At 46.3% G+C, this 17769-nt stretch overlaps 2 protein-coding genes across 2 annotated transcripts; both read left to right on the forward strand.

Moving 5' to 3' along the window:
• Positions 1 to 2461: 2461 nt before the first annotated feature.
• On the forward strand, positions 2462 to 4882 carry LOC110487909 (protein twist). Its single transcript, XM_021559826.3, has 3 exons — positions 2462 to 3198; positions 3368 to 3571; positions 3768 to 4882. Exons 1-2 carry the CDS (start codon positions 2763 to 2765, stop codon positions 3535 to 3537), a joined length of 606 nt encoding a protein of 201 aa, XP_021415501.3. The 5' UTR covers positions 2462 to 2762; the 3' UTR covers positions 3538 to 3571; positions 3768 to 4882.
• A 1788-nt stretch (positions 4883 to 6670) lies between these two features.
• Positions 6671 to 11654, forward strand: polr1f (RNA polymerase I subunit F). Its single transcript, XM_021559827.3, has 4 exons — positions 6671 to 7023; positions 9838 to 9979; positions 10141 to 10349; positions 10606 to 11654. Exons 1-4 carry the CDS (start codon positions 6725 to 6727, stop codon positions 11054 to 11056), a joined length of 1101 nt encoding a protein of 366 aa, XP_021415502.3. The 5' UTR covers positions 6671 to 6724; the 3' UTR covers positions 11057 to 11654.
• Positions 11655 to 17769: the final 6115 nt, after the last annotated feature.

The following is a 17769-nucleotide window of genomic DNA, read 5'->3' on the forward strand; positions in this document are numbered from 1 at the left end:
ATGGGAAATCAATGAGAATAGAAAACTTAATTGATGTCATTGAAAAATATGTAGGCTAGAGGAGGAACAACAGAATCCAACTGAAAGAGGTTCGTCTGTAGAAAATGAGGGGATCCAGATTGGGACAGATTGTGTTGTTTCATCATCAGCATCTAATTGTGTGAGAGGGTTCCAGAGTAGAGGTCATTAGAGAGGGTTCCAGGGTAGAGGTGATAAGAGAGGGTTCCAGGGTAGGGGTCATTAGATAGAGGTGATTAGAGAGTGTTCCAGGGTAGAGGTCATTAGAGAGAGGTGATTAGAGAGGGTTCCAGGGTAGAGCTCATTAGAGAGAGGTGATAAGAGAGGGTTCCAGGGTAGAGGTCATTAGAGAGGGTTCCAGGGTAGAGGTCATTAGAGAGGGTTCCAGGATAGAGGTCATTAGAGAGGGTTCCAGGGTAGAGGTCATTAGAGAGGGTTCCAGGATAGAGGTCATTGGAGAGGGTTCCAGGATAGAGGTGATTAGAGCGGGTTCCAGAGTAGAGGTGATTAGAGAGGTTTCCAGGATAGAGGTCATTGGAGAGGGTTCCAGGGTAGAGGTCATTGGAGAGGGTTCCAGGATAGAGGTGATTAGAGAGGGTTTCAGAGTAGAGGTGATTAGAGAGGTTTCCAGGATAGAGGTCATTGGAGAGGGTTCCAGGGTAGAGGTGATTAGAGAGGGTTCCAGGATAGAGGTCATTGGAGAGGGTTCCAGAGTAGAGATGATTAGAGAGGTTTCCAGGATAGAGGTCATTGGAGAGGGTTCCAGGGTAGAGGTCATTGGAGAGGGTTCCAGGATAGAGGTGATTAGAGAGGGTTTCAGAGTAGAGGTGATTAGAGAGGTTTCCAGGATAGAGGTCATTGGAGAGGGTTCCAGGGTAGAGGTGATTAGAGAGGGTTCCAGGATAGAGGTGATTAGAGAGGGTTCCAGAGTAGAGATGATTAGAGAGGTTTCCAGGATAGAGGTCATTGGAGAGGGGTGATTAGAGAGGGTTCCAGGGTAGAGATCATTAGAGAGATGAGGGAAAACTACCTCATCAGCCTGTGTGTGTGCGTGTCACAGAAGTTCAGACCATGGAGTGCCCGGTCAGTGACCTAGCCCTAGAGTGGTGTACTCTCCTATAAAAGGGCGGGCTAGGTCGCTGACCGGGCACTCCATGGTCTGAACTACTGTGACACGCACACACGGTTCAATATAATAATATAATGCCATCCCCACTTATTATGGAGGCCTTTCATTATAACCAGGTGTATCTCTCTATAGGATACCAACCTCAACTGAAAAGGTTTCTGTGATTGTCACGAATTGCTCTTTTGCATAATATCTCAAATACATATTTAATCTTTCTCATGGCCTACTATTCATTCATGAGTCACTTGCAGGGTTATTTAATTATTTTACTAGACAAGACAGTTTTAAGAACAAATTCTTATTTACAATGACGGCCTGGGTGGGTTATCTGCCTTGTTCAGGGGCAGAACGACAGATGTTTTCCTTGTCAGCTCGGGATTCAATCTAGCAACCTTTCATTTACTGGTCCAACGCTCTAACCACTAGGCTACCTTCCGTTAATTGAGAAATGTATTAATGACGGTGGTCTTATGACGAAATCCGAATATAGTTTGGTCCCTATGTGTGTGTGTGTGTGTGTGTATATGCGTGCGCGCGCGTGTAGGTTCGCTCTCTGCGGCTTTCCCCTCCAAGCACTTCCAATGTTTGCATTGCGCTCCAGCCGTCCACCGCATCAGCGACCCGCTGTGAGCTGGGATCCGCCCTGTGAGCTCCCTGGGCCGGCTTGCCTTTTAAACCTGAGCCGCTCTGCCGGGGTCCCAGCGGGGGGCAGAACCACTTAGCTGCATACCTTAGAGTAAAGACAAATAAACAGTCAATCTTCGGCTACGGAAAACCTGCTGTTTACCTTTCTCTTTTCTGATATAAATGGCTGAAGTTCTCACTGGCTTGTCTTTGTAGCATTAAAAAAAAGATTGAACCTTTCTTTAACTAGGAAAGGCATACAGTGATGCAGAATAGGTTATAGGCTACATATATTATCTGAATAAGCTATTGTCTAGGTCTGTTTTCATGACCTCATACAGGAATTAAGGCAAATTAAACCTGACTGTTTTGCGTATAGAAATCCAGTAAATATGTGTGGTCGTTTTGACACATCTAATTGCGCATGCGTGCTCTATAGGGCAAAACGTGAAGAGGAAGATCTGACCACCGCTCCATCCCTTCCATTAGGTTTTTCAACAACTTGTCCGCTTTTAATACATTAAAATATAGAACATTTTACTTTTTAATAGCGACTGTGCTCATGCGCAAAACACAAAACATTCAGAAATAATTTCTGGGCGTTTTGTTGTTTTTGGCTCAGAAGGTCTAACAGACTATGAGCGACCTTATCCCGCCCACCCACCCCCCCTGACGTCACCTCACCCACTCACCCAATCACAGCGCTCCCCAAAATCCACACTCCGCGCGCTGCATGGTTATAAAGATATCCAACCGGCAGAGTACCTTCTCCGTGACACACGGAGCTGGCGCGAGACTGGATCAATGTTAACTGTCTACACTCCTCTCTGAAAGGGACAAAAGAGTGTGGGAGAGAGTGAGAGTGAGAAAAAGATAGAGAAATACGGATCTTTACTCCTGTCTTAAAGGGACAGGATCCAAACAGGTTTCCAGGATGCTGTGACCCTGGTCAGGGGTTTAGGTCATCGGTCAGGGTTTAAGGGATCAGGTTATGTTTGGGGACATGATGTGTTCCCCGGTGGGGTCTCGGTCTCCGGTCGACAGCGCTGGGAACAGTGAGGAAGAGATTGACCAACACCGGAGGCCACGTAGAGGCACCAGAAAACAGCGGGCAAGCCGAAGGAGACCGAGGGAGCAGGATGAAGATGAAGAAGATGAAGGGAACCAGAATATCCAAAGCCCGGGGAAGAAGAGGGGGAAGAGGAGAGGAAGTGACAGAAGTGACTGGAGTGACGTCAGCAGTGTGAGCGGCCTACCCAGGTCTCTGGAGGACACGCAGAATCAGCGTGTCATGGCTAACGTACGGGAGCGACAGAGGACCCAGTCACTCAACCAGGCCTTCGCCTCGCTACGACAGATCATCCCCACGCTGCCCTCAGACAAACTCAGCAAGATCCAGACGCTCAAACTGGCCACGCGGTACATAGGTAGGCTACTTTCTGTTGTTATACTCAATTAAGCAACCAATTAACCAATTCTACATTTGAGGTGCCAATCCGTTAAGCACTTTGGGCTGTAAATGTCATTACAAAAGGTGTCAATCAAAAAAAAAGATGATGAAAGTGATGAGAATGATGAAGGTTATTCTTATTCTAGACTTCCTCCACCACGTGCTGCAGGGCGAGGGGATGGGCCTGGATTTGGACGAGGCGCATGTGTCAGGAGCAGCCAGCTGTGGTTACGTGGCCCATGAGCGTCTGAGCTATGTCTTCTCAGTGTGGAGGATGGAGGAGGAAGCATGCTCGGGGTCTGCTACATCATACTAGTGCTCCCTCCACTGCAGGGGCACAACCAAACAGGGTAGGTTGTGGTTTTATTCCTCACAACTTTCTTACCCTCGTAACGGGATTGATGTACAACGCACAAATAAAGGCAAGTTCGATTACCGAATGACACTAGTCAATATCTGTTTTTGAACAATATATTTAGTAACATGATTTAAATTTGATCAAAATATCAGACATGGTAACTAATCCAATATTTTATTTATCTACAGATTATCCAAGAGAATCCATACTAGTTGGGGTGGTTCAACATGCTACAACTGGACTGTGGTACACCGGAGAACGCAGGACTAAACGGCCTAGCATGATGGAACATCTCGTAACGACGAATGTTAGAGACATAAACAAAGATTTTACAACACTTTCTGTACTGTGTATCTCTATGGTGGGAGATATGCAGGCTTGTTTCTGTGTGCTTGATTCCAACAATCCATAGGCCTTATAAGGGTCACACAGGGCAAATAATAGATCAAAAACCCATCCGTGGACAACTGTAGCTCATTTTGGTCTGTTCTAGACTTTACGCACAGGCATAGAGACTGTCAGAATGCTCCACATGACCTCTACCACAGGAGGTTGGTGGCACCTTAATTGGGGGATAAGGGCTCATGGTAATGACTAGAGTGGAATTAGTGGAATGGTATCAAATACATCCAACACTTGGTTTCCATGGTTTCCAGGTGTTTGATGCCATTCCATTTGCTCCGTTCCGGCCATTACTACGAGCCGTCCTCCCCTCAGCACTCTCTACACTCTATTTCTCACCATGGGGATTGGCAACAGATGAAGTTCCAGTCTTTGTATCAACAAACTCACACAAAGTTATACAGATTATTTTCTCCTGGCTTCTGAAATATCAATTTATTGATTGATGTTACAACGAAGAATGGGTCCATTTCTAAATGCATTTAAAATGTTGTAGTGTTGTAAATATCTTCTAATTATCTTCTGAAATAACAATTATTGTATGTTTGAGTTGACATTTTAGTCATTTAGCTGATGGTCTTATCCAGAGCGAGTAAATATACAGTAACAGTAGACTACAGATGTTCGCAGGGTTGAGGAGGTTACTTTCTAAATATCATCTGTTACTTGTCCAAAATTGTCATCAGTAATGTAATTTTGGGATTACCCAAATTTAGTAACGTAAATCTGATTACTTTCCCCTTAACTGGCATTAGAAGACAAAAAATTATCCATAAAATGCATTTGGTGTGTCATCATACTGGTCTCTGACTTGTGGTCAGACTCGCTCAGGTGGAACAAATGTAAACTTGCATCTTTTTTTTCTCCAATGCTGAATTGAACGTAATTGAGAAAACAGAAAGTGGTGTCATAATGTTGTTGTTTTTTCTTCTCGCAGACATCCTTTCTGAATTTAAATCCAAGAAGTAATCATCAAGTTTTTCAAAGGTTATCTGTAATCTCATTAGAATATTTTTGCTGGTAATGTAACTGATTAGTTTAGTTGAAATCAGATTACATGTAACTGAGTTACTAAACACTGGATGTTTAAAAAGGGCCAAGCTGGAGCCATATCCCATACAGGACGCTGCCATCTAACGGTTCAAATGAAACTGACACTACATAGAGAGAACGCCTGTACATCCAACAGCACAGGGTAACATACCACTACCCCTCTAATTTCACCACTACTCCTTTAACTTCACCACTACCCCTCTAATTTCACCACTACTCCTTTAACTTCATCACTACTCCTTTAACTTCACCACTACTCCTATAACTTCACAACTACTCCTATAACTTCCACTACTCCTATAACTTCACCACTACTCCTATAACTTCACCACTACTCCTCTAATTTCACCACTACTCCTTTAACTTCACCACTACCCCTCTAATTTCACCACTACTCCTTTAACTTCACCACTACTCCTATAACTTCACCACTACTCCTATAACTTCACAACTACTCCTATAACTTCACCACTACTCCTATAACTTCACCACTACTCCTATAACTTCACCAGTACTCCTAACTTCACCACTACTCCTATAACTTCACCACTACTCCTCTAATTTCACCACTACTCCTTTAACTTCATCACTACTCCTTTAACTTCACCACTACTCCTATAACTTCACCAGTACTCCTATAACTTCACCACTACTCCTATAACTTCACAACTACTCCTATAACTTCCATTACTCCTATAACTTCACCACTACTCCTATAACTTCACCACTACTCCTATAACTTCCATTACTCCTATAACTTCACCACTACTCCTATAACTTCACCACTACTCCTATAACTTCACCACTACTCCTATAACTTCACCACTACTCCTCTAACTTCACCACTACTCCTATAACTTCACCACTACTCCTATAACTTCACCACTACTCCTATAACTACACCACTACTCCTATAACTTCATCACTACTCCTCTAATTTCACCACTTCTCCTATAACTTCACAACTACTCCTATAACTTCCATTACTCCTATAACTTCACCACTACTCCTATAACTTCACCACTACTCCTATAACTTCCATTACTCCTATAACTTCACCACTACTCCTATAACTTCACCACTACTCCTCTAACTTCACCACTACTCCTATAACTTCACCACTACTCCTATAACTTCACCACTACTCCTATAACTACACCACTACTCCTATAACTTCACCACTACTCCTTTAAACTTCACCACTACTCCTATAACTTCACCACTACTCCTCTAATTTCACCACTACTCCTATAACTTCATCACTACTCCTCTAACTTCACCACTACTCCTATAACTTCATCACTACTCCTATAACTTCACCACTACTCCTATAACTTCACCACTACTCCTATAACTTCACCACTACTCCTTTAAACTTCACCAATACTCTTCTAACTTCCTGTAAAATGATAGTGGAAAAACGGCGTCATGATACACTATTATGTTTGACTTTCTTGAATGCATTTCAATCATGGCACACAATCAATGAAGCGCTGTATCTGTCTAACCCAAACGCCTACGTAGAGAAGGGGGTCAGTGAACGTGGAGTGGAAAGTGTGCATGTTTAGTTTTTGACTACTCCTCTCCGCTAGGAGACGACATAACAAAAACACCGACTGTCTAAACTCGCGGTCCCCCTTCACTACGGAAGTCTTCCCTCGTCGACTTCCTTCCTGCTGTCTCCAGCATCATGGCGAACTTGGAGCAGACAGAAGACGACCCAAAACACGCAAAAATGTCCACCGAAGTCTCAGTTTTAACCAATCTGACAGCAAACGGGCCTTCTGCGGCAGGCGGTGGAGACCCAGGCGCGTTCCCAAGTCTGATCCCGTCGTTCGCTAGCGCATGCAAGTTGGTGTCAACGCCGTACTCGTGTCTGGTCATGGACACGCACAGAAGACACATTGCCCTGTCGCCCATGTACCTGAAGAAGAAACGGACAGGGATCCAAGAGGAACTGAACACCGAACTGCTAAGATACTCAGAAAGGTAAAGCTATGGGTTGAATATGCTGGTTAGTTAGCTCACGAAGTTGCTAGTTATCTGCGATGTGCTGCTGGTTTAAACGTGTTGTAATACGCATGTAGCTCGTACTAGTGTAGATCCGACGCATGCGCACCAGAGGTAGTCTGGCGGTAAACATGTATTGCTCAAAAGTGCTTTATTTCGCACTTTGGATAAATGACAGTTTGCGCATACAGAAACATTTTGTCTACTCTAACACTTCACTTTGGCGAGTTAAGAAAGTAGTTAGTTATGTTGAAGCTAGTCACTAAACAACTCGTTAGTGAGAGCGTAGCTGAACAACGCCATGGACCAGAGCTACCTAGCGTGCTTCCTACTTTGCAGTTGAAATCCATATCATTCCGAAATAGTTACTATTTAGAATATATTTGCTGTTGCATGCCTGATATCGAGAACAATGTCACAAAAGACGTTGATGGTCATGGCCCGCTACCAAAACCTGTGAGCTCTCCTTCACTACAGCCGACGTGAGTAAAACGTTTAAACGTGTTAACCCTCGCAAGGCTGCAGGCCCAGACCCCAGACGCGTCCTCAGAGCATGCGCAGACCAGCTGGCTGGTGTGTTTACGGACATATTCAATCAATCCTTATCCCAGGCTGCTGTTCCCACATGCTTCAAGAGGGCCACCATTGTTCCTGTTCCCAAGAAAGCTAAAGTAACTGAGCTAAATGACTCGCCCCATAGCACTCACTTCCATCATCATGAAGTGCTTTGAGATGAGTCAAGGACCATACCACCTCCACCCTGCCTGACACTCTAGACCCACTCCAATTTGCTTACCACCCCAATAGGTCCACAGAACGATGCAAGCACACTGCCCTAACCCATCTGTACAAGAGGAATACCTATGTAAGAAGGCTGTTCATCGACTACAGCTCAGCATTTAACACCATAGTACCCTCCAAACTCGTCATTAAGCTCGAGACCCTGGGTCTCGACCCCGCCCTGTGCAACTGGGTCCTGGACTTCCTGACGGGCCGCCCCCAGGTGGTGAGGGTAGGTAACAACATCTCCACACCGCTGTTCCTCAACACTGGGCCCCACAAGGGTGCGTTCTCAGCCCTCTCCCGTACTCCCTGTTCAACCATTACTGCGTGGCCACGCACACCTCCAACTCAATCATCAAGTTTGCAGACGACACTACAGTGGTAGGCTTGATTACCAACAACGACGAGACGGCCTACAGGGAGGAGGTGAGGGACCTCGGAGTGTGATGTCAGGAAAATAACCTCCCGCTCAATGTCAACAAAACAAAGGAGATGATCGTGGACTTCAGGAAGCAGCAGAGAGAGCGGCCCCCTATCCACATCGACGGGGCAGTAGTCGAGAAGGTGGAAAGTTTTAAGTTCCTCGGCGTACACATCACGGACAAACTGAAATGGTCCACTCACACAGACAGCGTGGTGAAGAAGGCGCAGCAGCGCCTCTTCAACCTCAGGAGGCTGAAGAAATTCGGCTTGTCACCAAAAACACTCACAAACTTTTACAGATGCACAATTGAGAGCATCCTGTCTGGCTGTATCACCGCCTGGTACGGCAACTGGCACCGCCCACAACCGTAAGGCTCTCCAGAGGGTAGTGAGGTCTGCGCAACGCATCACCGGGGGCAAACTACCTGCCCTCCAGGACACCTACACCACCCGATGTCACAGGAAGGCCATAAAGATCATCAAGGACATCAACCACCCGAGCCACTGCCTGTTCACCCCGCTATTATCCAGAAGGTGAGGTCAGTACAGGTGCATCAAAGCAGGGACCGAGAGAAAAACAGCTTCTATCTCAAGGCCATCAAACTGTTAAACAGCCATCACTAACATTGAGTGGCTGCTGCCAACATACTCAACTCCAGCCACTTTAATAATGGAAAAATTGATGTAATAAATGTATTACTAGCCACTTTAAACAATGCCACTTAATATAATGTTTACATACCCTACATTACTCATCTCATATGTATATACTGTACTCTATATCATCTACTGCATCTTGCCATCTTTATGTAATACATGTATCACTAGCCACTTTAAAACAATGCCACTTAATATAATGTTTACATACCATACATTTCTCATATGTATATACTGTACTCTATACCATCTACTGCATCTTGCCTATGCCGTTCTGTACCATCACTCATTCATATATTTTAATGTACATATTCTTATTCATTCCTTTACACTTGTGTGTATAAGGTGGTTGTTGTGAAATTGTTAGGTTAGATTACTTGTTAGATGTTACTGCATGGTCGGAAGCACTAGAAGCACAAGCATTTCACTACACTCGCATGAACATCTGCTAACCATCTAAACTCGAAATCGATCAGACGTGACTTACCCGTGATTAAATGATCGTAGCAGACCCGTTACTGACAGCTGTCTGGGTTCAGGTCTTAACGGGTAAAAAGTTTTCTTCGCTTTTCTGACAGTTCTGGAGTCAGAAGGTGTCGTTACGTCAACTGCCAGCCCCCTATAGCGTGCAGAATATATCAGATCTTTACCATGCTCTGAGAACTGGTATTGAACGTCCCAGGAACCGCATGAAATATGTTACATTGATCTTCTAGCCTGCACATAATCATCTGTGTATTTGGCGTGTTCTCTGCTGACAATAACACACCCGGTCGTATTCTCTAAGGAACCAAACAGAAGCAAACTGGCCCGGAACGAGGTGGACGTACCTTGAAATGGTGTTTTTTTTTTAAAGTTTCCTGTTGCAAAATGTTTTGCTATGGTGTGCGCTAATGAATATTACCCTGTCCACCTGTGTTCCCTGTGCAGTCTGAAAGGTGTGCCTCTGGCCTATGATGAGGTCAGTTTGCTGGGGCAGCATGGAGACATCTACGACGATAACGGATACATTCACCTCGACATACAAGCCAACTTTGTCGTCTTCCAACCCCAGAGAGGACAGAAACTACTGGTGAGAGGCAAGCTGTTTGTGACTAACTGATACTGAACAGATGTGTTTCTTACAGAGAAGGGCACGGTGTCGATGTGTTGTAGCTAGTTACGATGGTAATCTATTCGATATGGAAAGAGTCAAGGTGCAGCTAACTCTATCCCCCCCCCCCCCCCCTCCAGGGTACAGTTAATAAGCTTGGTGTGAGTCACGTGGGCTGTTTGGTCCATGGCTGTTTCAACGCCAGCATTCCGAAGCCAGCCCACGTCACCATGGAGACCTGGAGGGAGGCAGGACCCAGGATAGGGGCGGAGCTGGAGTTTGAGGTCTGTCAGCTAGACGCAGACATAGTCGGAGTACTGCTGATCAGAGGAAGACTTGGCAGGACACGGTAGGTTACAGTGTCTGAGATGGATTACATTGCAGTCGGACTGTGCAGAATCGCTGATCTACAAATCACTTTGCATCCCAGTTGCTGGATCGACTGATCAAGGTCAGTGATTCTGGGCCTCGCACGGCAGGGGGCAAGCTGTACGGGCCTCGCACGGCAGGGGGCAAGCTGTACGGGCCTCGCACGGCAGGGGGCAAGCTGTATGGGGATGTTAGAGCTGTGTTATCTGAAGCTAAACAGTTGTGTTCTCTCTCAGGGTTCAGGAGCTGATGGCAGCTGGAGAGAGTTCTGATCCTACTGACCCCGCGGAACAGCTAGAGGAACCAGACGCAGAACCTGCTCTAGAACCCAACCAGGACTGGCCCGACGCCACCGTCAAACCCAAGAAGAAGAAGAAAAAGGAGAAACACAGAGAGGAGGTGGCTTCAGTACCAGCCCCCAGAGCCGTTGTCGTAGGAACAGCGGAGGACAGCAGCACTAACGGCCACACTGAGACGAGGAAGAAGAAGAGGAAGGAGAAACGACAGAACGAAGAGGATGAGGAGAAAGAAGTGGGGGGGGAGGGTCCTGTGGAGGTACAGGGGAGCGACTCCAGTGGTTACCTTAGTGACAAGCCAAACAGGAAGAGGAAACAGGGTGACGATATCACGTCCTGTCTCCATGGAGATCCTGAAACGCCCAAAACTAAGAAGAAAAAAAATAAATGATGTCACTGCGACTAAAATTGAATGAAACTGAATGAACATTAAAAGATGATGATGTTGACTAATGGAATGTCTTAACTACACCCGGTGACATAGTTTGGTTCCATCTTCAGCCCTATATGTGGCCTCCCATACTGTTGGAGTGGTCCGTGTCTCTCTCTTGATGCAGCTCTTTGTGTAGTTCCCTTTACAAACCTGCAGAGGGAGCCAAATCATTTCTAGAAGCCTCCATGGCTCTTGGTAAAGAACTCCAGCGTTTGTTAGCCAGGTTTTACCCTTCTAGCTATCGTTAGAACGCATCAACATGCTGTAGGGCTATTCATCACGGCTTTACCACGGTCTTCAAATCTGAAATGGCACCCTATTCCCTACATTGTGCACTAGTTTGGGCTAGGGTCGCATAGGGCTATCATATAGGTTGTAAAGTAGTGCACTAGGTAGGGAATTAGGGTTTCATTTGGAATGGAGATGTTTTGTTCTCAAGGCCCCAGAGGGAAGAGATGTTGCCAGGGTCTAGTCCTACATTTGGATAGGTGACACATTGAAGACTTCAGCAAAGCAGAGAAAAGTGTTTTTATTAATTAAATAATTATATTTGGAAGTGACTGTGTTGTGTCTTTTTATAAGTTGGTGTGGTAGGAGATAGTTACAGTCGTAGATGTGGGTGATGATGCAGGTCCATGAGAAGGGCTTGCCAAGAACAACTGCCAAAAGGACTAATTTGAGGTATGTCCATCTCCCCAAGTCACCCGAGTGGGTGTTACATAATTGTACAGTTTGTCATGTTTTGTACCAGGAAGTTATCATTATGCAATCAGATCAGACGGGTTCATACCAGGGAAGAGGAGTGTGGAGTCAATAAATATGTTGAGCCACAACCCCCTCACTTAATCTGAGATTTTTGACTAGGATCTACAACGTGTAGGGTTATTCCATATCATTGGGTGAATCAAAACGAACACCTAACTGTTGTACATGCAGTTACACGAACACTCCCACTTCAATTTTCTTACTATGATTTTGCAGATCGCTGCTTTGAGGAAAGTTTCACTTGCAATGACTAATGTGGTTGCAGCCTGGTTTCATAGACTAGACGTAGCAAAGTAAACATCCATTTTTGGTACTCTCAAATGACCTTGTTACATTTGGTATGGTTACTTAAGGTGAAAACGAAAGTAGGGTGGTTGGTCATGGTGGATGGGTAGGTGCGTATAACGTTTACGTCTAGCAAGCCGAAGGTTGTGCTTTCGAATCTCAACAGACAACTAGCAGTTTAGCTCATTTGCAACTACTTTAACCTTAGCCCCTAGCCTTAGCTAATGTTAGCGTTAGCCGCCTAGCTAACGTCAGCGTTAGCCACAACAAATCTTTCCTAACCTATAATACGTTTAGCTAAAGCGTAAGTATGAATTGCAATTCCTAACATGGATGATGGACATCCACAAATTAATACCATATGAAACATAACATCATACTAATTGGAATGTCCCGGATTTACCTTTACTATGTTACGTCTACCCCTGAGTTCAGGTTGGTGGTTGACTTGACTACCTACGTTGACTGCGCTGATTAAGTTGTTCTGGATAAGAGCATCTGCTGAGTGATCAAAATGTAGTCTGGTGCACTTGGTGGGTGGAGTTTGCACACTTTAGACCATTCCATTGGTCCTAAAGTGAAATCTCTGCCCGCCTGTAGCACTGGGCGAACTAACATTTTAATTAACCAGGCAAGTCCGTTAAGAACCAATTCTTATTTACAATGACGGCCAAACCCTAATGATGCCGGGCCAATTGTACACCACCCTATGGGACTCCCAATCACGGATGGTTGTGATACAGCCTGGAATCGAACCAGGGACTGCAGTGACTCTGCTCGGGAGCCCAAATGTAAAAAATGATTGCACCCATCATGCATGGAGGCAGACGAACACACACACAATACCCTGTCTAACCCCAACTCAGAGAAGAGACTTCATTCAATCTATACATTAAAATATATTTTGTGTGTAGTTCATAATCTATAAAGTCTATACCTACTCCTCCCCCCTAAAGTTATACCTACTCCTCCCCCCTAAAGTTATACCTACTCATCCCCCCTAAAGTTATACCTACTCCTACCCCCTAAAGTCTATACCTACTCCTACCCCCTAAAGTTATACCTACTCCTACCCCCTAAAGTTATACCTACTCCTACCCCCTAAAGTTATACCTACTCCTACCCCCTAAAGTCTATACCTACTCCTACCCCCTAAAGTTATACCTACTCCTCCCCCCTAAAGTTATACCTACTTCTCCCCCCTAAAGTTATACCTACTCCTCCCCCCTAAAGTTATACCTACTCCTCCCCCCTAAAGTTATACCTACTCCTACCCCCTAAAGTTATACCTACTCCTCCCCCCTAAAGTTATACCTACTCCTACCCCCTAAAGTTATACCTACTCCTCCCCCCTAAAGTTATACCTACTCCTACCCCCTAAAGTTATACCTACTCCTCCCCCCTAAAGTTATACCTACTCCTCCCCCCTAAAGTTATACCTACTCCTACCCCCTAAAGTTATACCTACTCCTCCCCCCTAAAGTTATACCTACTCCTACCCCCTAAAGTTATACCTACTCCTCCCCCCTAAAGTTATACCTACTCCTCCCCCCTAAAGTTATACCTACTCCTCCCCCCTAAAGTTATACCTACTCCTACCCCCTAAAGTTATACCTACTCCTCCCCCCTAAAGTTCAGGGTGTTCCCCCATTCATTGAACAGGTGTTGTAACTGCAGTTGTGAATGGAATATAGACAAGTGTCGCTGCACAGCTATTTTCAGGTCTCCAGAGATGTTTAATCAGGTTCAAGTCCTGGCTCTGGCTGGGCCACTCAAGCACAATCAGATACTTTTTCTGAAGCCCCTCCTGCATTGTCTTGGCTGTGTGCTTAGGGTCATTTTCCTGTTGGAAGCTTCGCCCCAGTCTGAGGTCCTGAGCACTCAGGAGCAGGTTTTCATCAAGGATATCTCTCTACTTTTCTCCATTCATGTTTCGCTTGATCCTGAGTAGTCAACACCATGCTTCACCGTAAGGATGCTGTCACCACCATGCTTCACCGTAAGGATGGTGCCAGGTTTCCTCCAGACTTGACGCTTGGCATTCAGGCCAAAGAGTTCCATCTTGGTTTCATCAGAGCAGAGAATCTTGTTTCTCATGGTCTGAGTCCTTTAGGTGTATTTTGGCTAACTCCAAGTGGGCTGTCATGTGCCTTTTCTGTCTGGTCACGCTACCATAAAGGCCTGATTGCTGGAGGGCTGCAGAGATGGTTGTCCTTCTGGAAGGTTCTCCCATCTCCACAGCGGAACTCTGGAGCTCTGTTAGTGTGACCAGCGTGGGACTTTATACAGACAGGTGTGTGTGCCTTTCTGATGTCCAAATCAATTGAATTTACCAATCAAGTTGTAGAAACATCTCACGGACGATCAATGTAAACGGGATGCACCTGAACTCAATTTTGAGTCTCATATCAAAAGGGTCTGAATTACTTATTTAAAATGATTGTATTGTGTGTGGATTGAGGATAAAAAATAAAACATTTGGATACATTTTAGAATAAGGCTGTAATGTAACAAAATGTGGGAAAAAAATCAAGGGGTCTGAATACTTTCCAAAGGCACTGTACAACACATTAACACCAGCTCTTTCCATGACAGACTGACCAGGTGAAAGATATGATCCCTTATTGACGTCACTTGTTAAATCCACTTCAATCAGTGTAGCTGAAGGGGAGGAGACGGGTTAAAGAAGGATGTTTAAGCCTCGAGACACTTGAGACATGGATTGTGTATGTGTGTCATTCAGAGGGTGAGTGGGCAAGACAAAAGATGTAGGTGCCTTTGAACTGGATGTGGTAGTAGGTGCCAAGCTAAATATTAGGAATGTGTTCCTAATGTTTGGTACAAGACTTGAAAATGGCTGTCTAGCATTCCTAATCTGGCTGTCTGTTCCTAATTTGGCTGTCTGTTCCCAATCTGTCTGTCTGTTCCTAATCTGTCTGTCTGTTCCTAATCTGGCTGTCTGTTCCTAATCTGGCTGTCTGTTCCCAATCTGATGTTGGTCCCATTCCCTTTTTTAAGTTTAGTTCCAAGTTTAGTATGATAAACCAATAGAAAACTATTACAAGCACTGCTCCAGATCACTTGATATCCACAACAAGAGGGAAAGGGACAGAGACCCAACTCAACTCAAACTAAACTGTCTATCATACAGCGGGTCAGAGACCCCACACTCAAGTGTTTTGTCTGATTCAGCTCTGGGCGCCTGTGTTCGGAACCACACACACACACACACACACACACACACTAGAGCAGGTGGTGGCGTTCTTCTGGGGGTGTATGTTGTTGTCACGGTGATAAATAGTAACGCAGCTCTCCTTAGTCAGCGAAAGAGGCCCTTGCTGAATCTGTTGGCGCTGTCCCTGTCAACAAACACACGCAGTCTTACCTTGGTTAGTTACTGTAACAGACTCTGGTTGTTGTGTTTCTCCTGTCTATAGTAAAGAATAGTGACAGATCAATAAGGTTAACTAAGTAGTCTGGTTACTAACTGTGTTGACCTTCGTGACAGATGTGTGTGAATAGGGTTAACTAAGTCAGATTTCAGGGGACCAATTGAGAAGCCCTTTGATTAAAAGCACAATTGACAGGCACACACACAGGCATATATGAGATCAATCTCCGTTACTCCCACAGCAATAGTTCCCCCAGCAGAAAGCATGTCTCCTCTCGTAAGATATCAAGATGGATGCCTGAGGTCAGTGTGCGTACGGCAACCAGTAGTTTCTCTCAGCTGTCCCAGGAACTGTCTATCAAATCTACACCACCATCTAGCGTTTCCATAGTTTTATTAAAAATATTGTAACTCCATAATTATTGTTTTCCTGATACACAGTACAAGCATGAATATACAGCAGGAGTGGAAGCTAACCTGCCTCCTGGAGAGTTACTGGGTGTGTAGGCTTCTGCTTCAGGATCTGGTTAGAGCACTGCTGGAGAAAAGCAGCTCTCCAGGAGGAGGGTTACCCACAGCAGCTCTACAGGAGTGTTACCCACAGCAGCTCTACAGGAGGGTTACCCACAGCAGCTCTCCAGGAGGAGGGTTACCCACAGCAGTTCTACAGGAGGAGGGTTACCCACAGCAGTTCTACCCACAGCAGCTCTACAGGAGGAGGGTTACCCACAGCAGCTCTACAGGAGGAGGGTTACCCACAGCAGCTCTACCCACAGCAGCTCTACAGGAGGAGGGTTACCCACAGCAGCTCTACCCACAGCAGCTCTACAAGAGGAGGGTTACCCACAGCAGTTCTACAGGAGGAGGGTTACCCACAGCAGTTCTACAATAGGAGGGTTACCCACAGCAGCTCTACAGGAGGAGCGTTACCCACAGCAGTTCTACAGGAGGACGGTTACCCACAGCAGCTCTACAGGAGGAGGGTTACCCACAGCAGTTCTACAGGAGGATGTTTACCCACAGCAGTTCTACAAGAGGAGGGTTACCCACAGCAGCTCTACCCACAGCAGCTCTACAGGAGGAGGGTTACCCACAGCAGCTCTACAGGAGGAGGGTTACCCACAGCAGCTCTACAGGAGAAGGGTTACCCACAGCAGCTCTACAGGAGGAGGGTTACCCACAGCAGCTCTACAGGAGGAGGGTTACCCACAGCAGCTCTACAGGAGGAGGGTTACCCACAGCAGCTCTACAGGAGAAGGGTTACCCACAGCAGCTCTACAGGAGGAGGGTTACCCACAGCAGCTCTACAGGAGGAGGGTTACCCACAGCAGCTCTACAGGAGAAGGGTTACCCACAGCAGCTCTACAGGAGGAGGGTTACCCACAGCAGCTCTACAGGAGGAGGGTTACCCACAGCAGCTCTACAGGAGGAGGGTTACCCACAGCAGCTCTACAGGAGGAGGGTTACCCACAGCAGCTCTACAGGAGGAGGGTTACCCACAGCAGCTCTACAGGAGGAGGGTTACCCACAGCAGCTCTACAGGAGGAGCGTTACCCACAGCAGTTCTACAGGAGGAGGGTTACCCACAGCAGTTCTACAGGAGGAGGGTTACCCACAGCAGCTCTACAGGAGGAGGGTTACCCACAGCAGCTCTACAGGAGGAGGGTTACCCACAGCAGCTCTACAGGAGGAGGGTTACCCACAGCAGCTCTACAGGAGGAGGGTTACCCACAGCAGCTCTACAGGAGGAGGGTTACCCACAGCAGCTCTACAGGAGGAGGGTTACCCACAGCAGCTCTACAGGAGGAGGGTTACCCACAGCAGCTCTACAGGAGGAGGGTTACCCACAGCAGCTCTACAGGAGGAGGGTTACCCACAGCAGCTCTACAGGAGAAGGGTTACCCACAGCAGCTCTACAGGAGGAGGGTTACCCACAGCAGCTCTACAGGAGGAGGGTTACCCACAGCAGCTCTACAGGAGGAGGGTTACCCACAGCAGCTCTACAGGAGGAGGGTTACCCACAGCAGCTCTACAGGAGGAGGGTTACCCACAGCAGCTCTACAGGAGGAGGGTTACCCACAGCAGCTCTACAGGAGGAGGGTTACCCACAGCAGCTCTACAGGAGGAGGGTTACCCACAGCAGCTCTACAGGAGGAGGGTTACCCACAGCAGCTCTACAGGAGGAGGGTTACCCACAGCAGCTCTACAGGAGGAGGGTTACCCACAGCAG

The sequence above is a fragment of the Oncorhynchus mykiss genome, chromosome 30 (genome assembly GCF_057628025.1).
Source record: "Oncorhynchus mykiss isolate SJ-2025 chromosome 30, ASM5762802v1, whole genome shotgun sequence".
NCBI lineage: Eukaryota > Metazoa > Chordata > Actinopteri > Salmoniformes > Salmonidae > Oncorhynchus > Oncorhynchus mykiss.